At 38.9% G+C, this 10,029-nt stretch overlaps 2 protein-coding genes across 3 annotated transcripts; one reads left to right on the top strand and one right to left on the bottom strand.

The window, feature by feature from the left end:
- Positions 1-307: 307 nt before the first annotated feature.
- Positions 308-2,407, bottom strand: sst5 (somatostatin 5). Its single transcript, XM_039658398.2, has 2 exons — positions 2,170-2,407; positions 308-1,088 (listed from the first exon to the last, which is right to left on the bottom strand). The coding sequence occupies exons 1-2, from the start codon at positions 2,299-2,301 to the stop codon at positions 894-896; spliced, it is 327 nt and encodes a 108-aa protein (XP_039514332.2). The 5' UTR covers positions 2,302-2,407; the 3' UTR covers positions 308-893.
- Positions 2,408-4,047: 1,640 nt separating this feature from the next.
- snx15 (sorting nexin 15) lies at positions 4,048-9,500 on the top strand. 2 transcript variants are annotated; one of them, XM_089130570.1, is made up of 8 exons: positions 4,048-4,267; positions 4,649-4,684; positions 4,767-4,887; positions 5,043-5,158; positions 6,374-6,710; positions 6,799-6,927; positions 7,001-7,195; positions 8,926-9,500. In XM_089130570.1, the coding sequence occupies exons 1-8, from the start codon at positions 4,166-4,168 to the stop codon at positions 9,036-9,038; spliced, it is 1,149 nt and encodes a 382-aa protein (XP_088986696.1). In that variant the 5' UTR covers positions 4,048-4,165; the 3' UTR covers positions 9,039-9,500. The 2 variants fall into 2 exon arrangements, with proteins under 2 accessions (XP_088986696.1, XP_039514627.2); XM_039658693.2 differs by having other exon boundaries at positions 6,787-6,927.
- Positions 9,501-10,029: the final 529 nt, after the last annotated feature.

The raw sequence follows: 10,029 nt of genomic DNA, 5'->3' as shown, positions 1-10,029 counted from the left end.
TGTTTGTTCCCATGAATAGTTACATTTATCTAGAAACTAAAAGCATAAAGTGCATGCTTTATTTATTGGTATCTCTCTGGAATATTTTGTAATCTGATCAATTTGCTGCCACAAAACGTTTTCTAAACCCGTCGATCACTGATTGATAAAGTGCCCCTGGTTCTGCATGGTTTGTTTTAATGGCTGATATGCTTTTTAAGCTGCCAGTTTATTTCAGGGCTTGTTTGGATGACTGCAGCCCCCCCCCCCCCCCCCCCCCCCCCCGATGTTGATTATGGGGAGACGACAAATCTGCTTTATAAGTCCATTTGTATTTACAGCAAATGTCTATTGATTTCTAGTTTTTGTACTGACCATTGTTTCCAATTTATGAGTTGATGAACTGTGAAAGAAAGAAAAAAAATCCCCAAAAAAGTTGTTTGCTTTTTTGTGTGTTATATAATTTATAGAGCCACGTAAACAGTTTCCCTGATCACAGTTTATTACAGAGGACTAATAACCCAGTGACACTGTTGCAAGGTCAACACAAACTATACATCAAGATTTTTAATTTTAATTTTAATCATTCACTGAATCACTTGCTATCAATCTCCATAGTACCCAAGACATAAATATTTAATACCATACAGTGCATAAAAATAAGAGTTACACTCAATTTGTACTGGAGTAGTATGGTGTAGTTATTTACCAATATGCGAGGTGGTGAATTTTAAGAATATAGTTGGTAGATATAGTAACATAAAGGAGAAAATGAAGACAATATAGATTAGTTTATACAATCGAGCATACGGGCATAAAGCACATGACCAGAAATCCTCTAAAACAAGTATTGACGCAGGCCTACACAATTATGTCAATGTTGAAAGGGTTTGAGTTGAGATTTGATGAGTTGACTAACAGGAGGTGAAGGTCTTCCAGTAGAAATTCCGACAGCCTGTTTTCCGTTCTCGATGGGAGAGGGGAATCTGGCGAACCACTTCATTGTGAACCTCGGGATCGTCGTCGATGCTTTCACGAGGCTGCTTCTCCTCGGGCGCCGCCGACTCAGAGAGTTGCTTCAGAAGGAGCAAACGGAAGAAATCCTGAAGCTGCAGAGAAGGAAGATTAACTAGCTTTTCAAGGTCAAAAAGAAAAATAGATTCTAAACTGAACTTGATTTAGTACGTATGTACGTCTTGTTGTTACTATTTAAGTAATACTTTACAATTTATTGCGTCGCTGTCTCGCGGAAACCTATCTTCAAAAAACGCTAACCCACATATTTTAAACACCGCGTTTTTGTGGTTTTACATGGTCAGACAATGTTACCAAAACCAAGCTAATTGTCTGACGAGGTTTTTATCCAGACAAATTCAGACTTGTTTTGTTCTTCATGAGAACATCTGCGTTTGAGGCCGTTTTCATCAAGTCATAAAGTTTACTGTAACGTTAACTATGTGGGCACTCGTTTTTTCTGTAATTTGGCCAAAATCTCATGTGATTAAAGTCAAAGTAGGTCATAATATTGACTATGCCTCGACGACAAATAAAACATTCGCCTTCTTAAATAAAGAAAATCCAGGTGTACTACTTAAATTAACCATTTAATCTTTATTTACTGTTGCATTGCAAACAAGCAGAGACGCAACAAACTGCGCGTGACACTCGCGAGGTTTTACTGCCGATTGAGCAACGAGGTTTATTCAAAAGCTCATTTTAATACTTTTCAGTGAAATTTACTAATATTTAATGAAAACAAATTAATGATTAGTGAAAAATAAACAGTTGTATTTTTATTTTAAAAAAGTTATACAATTTTATAAAGGGATCACAATTGCGCTTCAGCCTAGGTTGTGCTCACATGAATCAAATCTAACAACCCAAGGTCTAACTTAAGACCAAGGAGCAAAACCAGAGCACGGAATGTTTTAAATTATTTTATTAATAAAATGACTAACGTTTCGAAGCCCATGCATCTGACTCTGAAGAAGACGCATGCGTCGAAATGTTAGTCAGTTTATTAATAAAATATATACACACATTTATTGATTGATAACAGATGTATTGATTGTTATTTTATGTTAAGCAATGCATTGCCTATTGGGACCTTATTGTAAAATTTTACCATTATTTTCTCTATATCCGCACAGACATACATCTTAAAAACCTGTAGAAAAGCTTGTGTTCTACCTCAGTCTCCTTGGGTTCCACTTCAGACCGTAACAGCTGGATCAGCATGTCTCCTCCGGGTGCCGAACTGACGCTGCACAGCAGCAAAGAGAGCGATAGAGTCGCCACGACCATCTGTAACGGGGAAAACATCTTACAGGACTGTAAAAAACACTGCCTTTAGATGCCTTTACGGATGACAGGCTTATATAGGCACCAAAGGTGGAAACCTGGGGTTGATTAAAGACAACTTATTGGTCGAAACATAACACACGAAGGATGATGAAGGTGGTCGTATGGGTGTGTGGGTGTACAGGAGAAGGGGTAAAGGGTGAAGAGACACTTGTGCGAGGGAAAGGACTCCCAGGCCCAGTAGGAAAGATGTTTGATAAGGTCACATCAGGTGTTATTTTCGCATCAGAAGCTGTCTCAATTCTATGTTATTTCCAATATCATGTCAAAATTGAGCATCTATAACATAAATATCCTCATGTTTGACAGGGGAAAGTGTTAATAACTTCAGTGGCAAGGCACTAATGAACTACAAAGGTCTTAATTATAGCAGGGGGATGATACTATCGTGGTCTGGCAAGGCGTGTGGTGTCACTTGTGATTTGGAGAACCGTGCATTTCTGTGTCTTATTCTCACTATGAGGTCCTTGTTAGACAGAGAAATTAATGATGCGAAGTGACTTAAATGTTAATTGGTCTGCTTAGCCATTACATCACACCATCCTCCATCGCCGGTGATATGTGACTGCTTACAGGTGAAACTCGAAAACTAACTCAATCTATTTCAGTAATTCAACTTAAAATGTGAAACTAACATATTATATAGACTCATGACATGAAAAGTGAGATATTTCAAGACTTTATTTGTTTTAATTTTGATAATTATGGCTTAGTTTATGAAAAACCCAAATTCAAAATTAGAATATTGTGAAAAAGGTTTTTATAGCTGTAAGCCATAATCATCAAAATTGTAACAAATAAAGGCTTGAAATCTCACTTTGCATGTAATGAGTCTATATAATATATTAGTTTCTCATTTTTAGTTGAATTAGAAGTTTCGCCTGTGTAGATCCTGTCCATCATATAAAATCTGATGCACATTTGTGGCTGATATTGGACAGTTGTGCACCTCACCCCTCACTGAACTCACATGTACCAGGACTTTGAGATCTCAGAGAGCAATTACTCATACTTGGTCGTCTCAATGGGTGGCCATTAACATTTACAAGGAAGAGGTGAGCATGTTATGCTATGAGTAACATGCTGGGCACCTAAATGAGGCTATCCTTGGTATAATAAGAGGGAAAAAAGTAAGCTTTATCGTTTGTGACAGATGACAAAATGTAGTGTTTAGTTGAGTGGAAATTAGTTTGTTTTAAATTGATCCCTAGACGATCATCACACCTGGCACACACGCAGGTGTCTTTTATGGCATTTATGGAGTGTAGACTGATGTGAAAAAAGTCATTTAAAAGCATTTAGCTTAAGGCTGCAACTTAACAAATTAATTTCTGAATCCACTGACTGTATATATAAAATGCTTATTTTTGATAATCAGATCTGTTAATAATTTCACAATGGCAGGTTCACAAAGGTTTGACATAATTTGAATAGGCTATAAATACATTACACTTTCAGTCACAGAAAGGGTTATAATTTCCACCAGCAAAAAAGGTTTTGAAAAGAGGGCAGTGACTCACTATAGGCATTGAAAGTGATATAAAACTTGATTCATTTTTACACACTTATCATACACTCTTTTTTTTACAGTCTATGGGTCACACTCGTTCTTTTATCAGCAAATTCGTTGAAGACACCACACACGTTCTCTTGAATGACTTTTATTCTGAAGGGATTGAAAAGTAGCGACATTATCCGTTTGCGCATGCGTCTGTCACAAAGCAGGAAGTAACTTCCAAACTGTCAACAGTCCAACGCAGTACCAGTCACAACCGCTTGATTCTGTCCTCCTCATATTTATGTTATTTCAAATATTCTGACAGTGATGTCTCGTAAGTCTAAAACTGAAGAATATTATCGCTTCTTCACTGTGACAGATCCACGCACACACGAGAAAGGACACACGGAATATAAAGTAACAGCAAGGGTTAGTAATACTGCATGATTATATTATCTCAGAGAGGAGTAATATATACGGCATAGTTTCGACCTCAGATATCTTGAGTTTTGTGTTTTGAATTAATTACAAGTAGCTATCTGAAATATTTATGTTTTACTCTTTGATAAACTGCTTCATAAATACAAAAGACACACTGATGCTCATAGAGAGGGTTAATACTAACTAACGTTACTAGCCTCGGTTTGTGTATCTGGTTTTGCTGTGAAACTCGTGATTTAAAGAATCTGGAACAAGATCACGTGACTCCAGTCTCACCCCCTTCTTCATTCATACTACAAATAATACGCCCTTTCAAATCCTCTCTTTTTGGTGTCATGTGGTTTAACTTATCCGTCTCTGTCTCCACAGTTTGTGTCAAAGACAAAGCCGGAGAATGTTAAAGAGGTATGATCATCCCTGACCCTGTATGTTATGCATACACACATGTTTGGAGCTGCGTTGGAGTCATTGTTGGTTTGATTGGCAGGTTGTGGTGTGGAAGAGGTACTCAGAGTTGAAGAAATTACACGGAGAGCTGGCGTACACTCACAGGAACCTGTTCAGGCGGCTTGAAGAGTTTCCCCCTTTTCCACGAGCGCAGGTGTTTGGTAAGGTCAACGGAATTGCTGAGACGGCAATTTTGTCACTTTATTTCCCACCACCTGGATTTGAAGAATTTCATTGTTACTTTGTCCTGTAAGTCGGCTTCTTTGTGCTTTTCTAACTTCCCTCACCGCTCTGTGTGTATTTCTCGCTCTCACAGGACGTTTTGATGAGGCTGTGATTGAAGAGCGGAGGAAAGCAGCCGAGGACATGCTGCTCTTCTCTACAAACATTCCTGCTCTGTACAACAGCCCTCAACTCAAAGATTTCTTCAGGGTTAGACATATATATTATGCCCATAATTGCCATAGAAAGCAATGCAGATATTCTGGAACATGATAGAGCGCCACAGGACACACAAATTGGATCTGAACAGTTGTGACAGACTCATTTAGATTAGTAACCAATTAGACTAAGTGTGTGCTCACAGTTCACACTTGTTTGGTTTGCTTAGCGTTCACATTGGCATTTTAACACCAAACCTAATGATACTGAACCTAAAGGCATAGGGATATGTTCACAACCTGATTGGTCGGCTGTTATTACATATATTTCAACCGCATCTTGTGACATCATATTCTGTTTTTGGTTCTTTTACATGCCTTTGGTCCTTTGTTGCGTTCATATTTCAGTGGAATCACGCAAGAGCTCGTTCGCAAGTGGGCCGAGACTCATCTTTTCCGCTTGTTTGGTGGCACCAGAGTTCGCATGGCAGCGTTCACACTTATTAAAATGACCCGCAACTAACAGAGAAATCGCACCAGGGTTCGTTTTAATCCGACAAAACATGCCAAGTGAGAACGCACCCTAAAACCTCATTTTTTAACGGTAATGTGTAGTACATTAATTACTCATCCTGGGGTGTTGTTTAGGTGGAACATGAAATAAATCTTGCTCTTATCAGAGATCATAATGGGCACATGATCAATCTCCAAAAATTAGGGCTGCACGATTTGGGGAAAATGTCATATTGCGATTTTTGAGGTCAATATTGCGATTGCGATATAATAAACAAATGGTTTCATGAGTCAACTTGCTTGGTTCTAAAGTAAAATGCACACACAGATTAATGATCATTCTGAGTATTAATGTGTATTTCTCACAATTGAAAGCTATCAACTTTTTTTTTTTTTAATTATTAGGATTTTAGATTTTAAATTAAGTGAACTTCAAACAATCCTCACATAAACCCATAATAAATGCCATATTTACCTGTGCCCTTCCTGTCTTAACAGGTAAGATACAGAAATTAAATAAAGTTATCAAACCATCTGCGCTGCATGAATAATAAATTATATATAGACTAATCCTTATTAAAGCTACAAAAGTGAGTAATTTTCTATGTTTACGATTGCGATATGACTACCAAAAATGCTGAAAAAGCTCCCTAAAAGTATCATAAAAGGTGTCCAAAGCGTGCGCTGTATTAGTCTAATTGTGTGTCTTGTGAATGGTAATCCGTTTGGTGATTTTTTTTTTTTCCTCTGTCAGGGAGGAGAAGTGAGAAGACCACTGGAGACAGCTGCCATTTCCACGTGTCTTCCTCCTCCTCTTATTCCCCTGCCGGAGAGGAACGCTGAGCTGTTGGCTGAAGAGGAGACGGGGAGAGATGCTCCTATCCCGGCCCAGGAGCTGGAGTTCAACCCAAGACTGACAGATCTAGCCCAGCCCGAGGTAGCAGTCGAGGCCTTTTCCGTCGACAGGGAAAGCAGCCCCACACCAGAAACACAAATACAGGAACTGACAGAAAAAGAGAGCGACACTGACATCACAACGCATCAGAATAACGGCACAGATCAATGCGCCGCAGCTACGGACGCTACAACACGTTAGTTTGTTATCTACTGTACTGTACGTCTTTTATCCTGTTTCTATCCGATGGCTAATTGCTCTATTCCTTCCAGATGAAATTCCAGGTTCTCCAGTCGACCAATTAGAGGAGTTTGATTCGCTGTTTGATTCTGGATTGGAGGAACATTTAGAAAAGGCTCCGCCTCCGCTTTCAGACACAGACCTCGCTATTTTTGACCCATGTGCCAAAGAAGGTAGGGAAGTCTGCACAGTTTGACTTATTTTTTAATGCAAATCTCACTTTAACCTACTTATTCAATGCCTCAGATCAACCATACGGATCACCCAGCCATGCTCAACTCCTGTCTGTCCCTCTAACTGAGTCGGGTGGAGATGTGAACTACGTGCACCAGGCCAATGAAGAGCTGAATGCCGCCCAGGAACGAGAGAGAGAGGGGGATTACAGTGGCGCAGTGAAACGATACAGGATGGCTGTCGATATATTTATGAAAGGAGTGCAAGGTAAGACGTGCAGGATGTTTGTGATGGCAGGATATATGTTTATAGGATATATACTGTGCAAATTATACATTCACCTAAAGGATTATTAGGAACACCTCATACTAGTACTGTGTTTGACCCGCTTTCGCCTTCAGAACTGCCTTAATTCTACGTGGCATTGATTCAACAAGGTGCCGAAAGCATTCTTTAGAAATATTGGCCCATATTGATAGGAGTTGATGGAGAGTTGTGGGATGCACATCCAGGGCACGAAGCTCCCGTTCCACCACATCCCAAAGATGCTCTATTGGGTTGAGATCGGGTGACTGTGGGGGCCATTTTAGTACAGTCAACTCATTGTCATGTTGAAATGATTTGAGCTTTGTGACATGGTGCATTATCCTGCTGGAAGTAGCCATCAGAGGATGGGGACATGGTGGCCATAAAGGGATGGACATGGTCAGAAACAATGCTCAGGACGGCCGTGGTATTTAAACGATGCCTAATTGGCACTAAGGGGCCTAAAGTGTGCCAAGAAAACATCCCCCACGCCATTACACCACCACCACCAGCCTGCACAGTGGGAACAAGGCATGATGGATCCATGTTCTCATTCTGTTTACGACAAATTCTGACTCTAACATCTGAAATTGAGACTCATCAGACCAGGCAACATTTTTCCAGTCTTCAACTGTCCACTTTGGGTGAGCTCTTGAAAATCGTAGCCTCTTTTTCCTATTTGTAGTGGAGATGAGTGGTCCCCGGTGGGGTCTTCTGCTGTTGTAGCCCATCCGCCTCAAGGTTGTGTGTGTTGTGGCTTCACAAATGCTTTGTTGGATACCTCGGTTGTAACGAGTGGTTATTTCAGTCAAAGTTGCTCTTCTATCAGCTTGAATCAGTCGGCCCATTCTCCTCTGACCTCTAGCATCAACAAGGCATTTTCGTCCACAGGACTGCCGCATACTGAATGTTTTTCCCTTTTCACACCATTCTTTGTAAACCCTAGAAATGGTTGTGCGTTAAAAAATCCCAGTAACTGAGCAGATTGTGAAATACTCCAACAACCAACAACCATGCCACGCTCAAAAATTGTTCTTAAATCACCTTTCTTTCCCATTCTGACATTCAGTTTGGAGTTCAGGAGATTGTCTTGACCAGGACCACACCCCTAAATGCATTGAAGCAACCACCATGTGATTGGTTGATTAGATAATTGCATTAATGAGAAATTGAACAGGTGTTCCTAATAATCCTTTAGGTGAGTGCATGTCAAGGCACCTTCATTTATATAGCGCTTCCAACAATATATACTGATATAAATGATGATATAAACTTTATATTCAGAAACAACATTTGATACATCCTCGCTCAATAAAGGTCTTCATTAAAAAAAGCAATGTTTTCTATATTGCATGAACATAACACTGCTGTTTTAGTAAACATTTGAGTTTTTTAAATATGTAAATACAAATAAAATTGAAAAACTGGCCCTGTATAAAGGTTACAGACCTTAAATCATACAAAGGCCAATTTGCTGTGGTCAGAATGACCCTGGCGTGATTAAATTATCTGAGAGGAAAGAGCAGAGTAGCTCTCAACACAAGGACATTACGTGCAATGTTTTTTTCCTCAAAGCAGGAAAATTAGCTCTGTTTGGATGCAATGTAAAATATTGAAATGGTTGGAGGAAACTACATCCCTTTGTTCTACCCTTTTCTCTTCTCTCTCTATTACTCATCCTCTCCCGCTAGGAGATGTAGATTTGAAGAGGAGAGAAGCAGTGAAGAGGAAGATTGCTGAAGTCCTAGAGCTTGCGGAGAGACTTCTTTCTATACAGACTCCCACTCATGACCACAATACATAGAGAAACAATTTAAACACACACACACACACACTAACTCAAGCTTCATCAAACCTGGGATACCCAAGCACACTCCCACATGTGAACCCTCGTGAACCGAGTTTTGACTAACACACGCACACGATGAAACAATTCCACCACGGTTTCACTTAAGTGCAACTCGCCGACCACCCACACGGTCAACACACACACACACACACTTGACTCCCACACTCAAATAGTTACACTTGTAGCACCATGCAAACGGATGTGTCCAATGGATGCTCTACTACACTCTCTGCATTGTAAGACCCAACAGTTTCTTCTCGATTTGACACTATTTTAACGTAATCATCTAATACTGTCTGATCCAAGGGAACATCTTTTAAGAGGCTATTCAATTTTCTTTAATCCAACTTTTGTGTAAATGAAGCGAAGATGTTATGTAAATGACTGTTGTCTAAATGAAGACATTTGCCTTTTCAATGGAATCTGCCTGTTTTGTAAATTATAAGTAATTTACAATATAATATAATTATAAAAAAGCATTCTCAACCCATTTTAATTTTGGGGTGGAACAGGATATTCAGTGTATTCAAAAGTCTGCGGTAAAGTGTTACAAGCCATGAACCAATCAGCTACGAGGTCGCAATTACGAAATCGCGATTAATCGCATCCAAAATAAGAGTTTGTGTTTACATAATATATGTGGGTGCACTGTGTATAATTATTTTATATATATATATATATATATATATATGTAAATACACACACATGCATGTATATTTAAGAAAAAAATATTATTTATAAATAAAATATTTATATATAATATAAATTATATATAAATCTATATAGGGTATATACATGAAAATGTTTCTTAACTATATACAAATGTGTGTGTATAAATAATATAATTATACACGGTGCACCCACATATATTATGTAAACACAAACTTTTATTTTGGATGCGATAAATCGCGATTAATCATTTGACAGCCCTAATATATATATATGG

The sequence above is a fragment of the Pimephales promelas genome, chromosome 1 (assembly GCF_988280905.1).
Source record: "Pimephales promelas chromosome 1, fPimPro1.hap1.1, whole genome shotgun sequence".
NCBI classification, from domain to species: Eukaryota; Metazoa; Chordata; class Actinopteri; order Cypriniformes; family Leuciscidae; genus Pimephales; species Pimephales promelas.
This window is presented reverse-complemented; position numbering and strand designations above follow the sequence as displayed.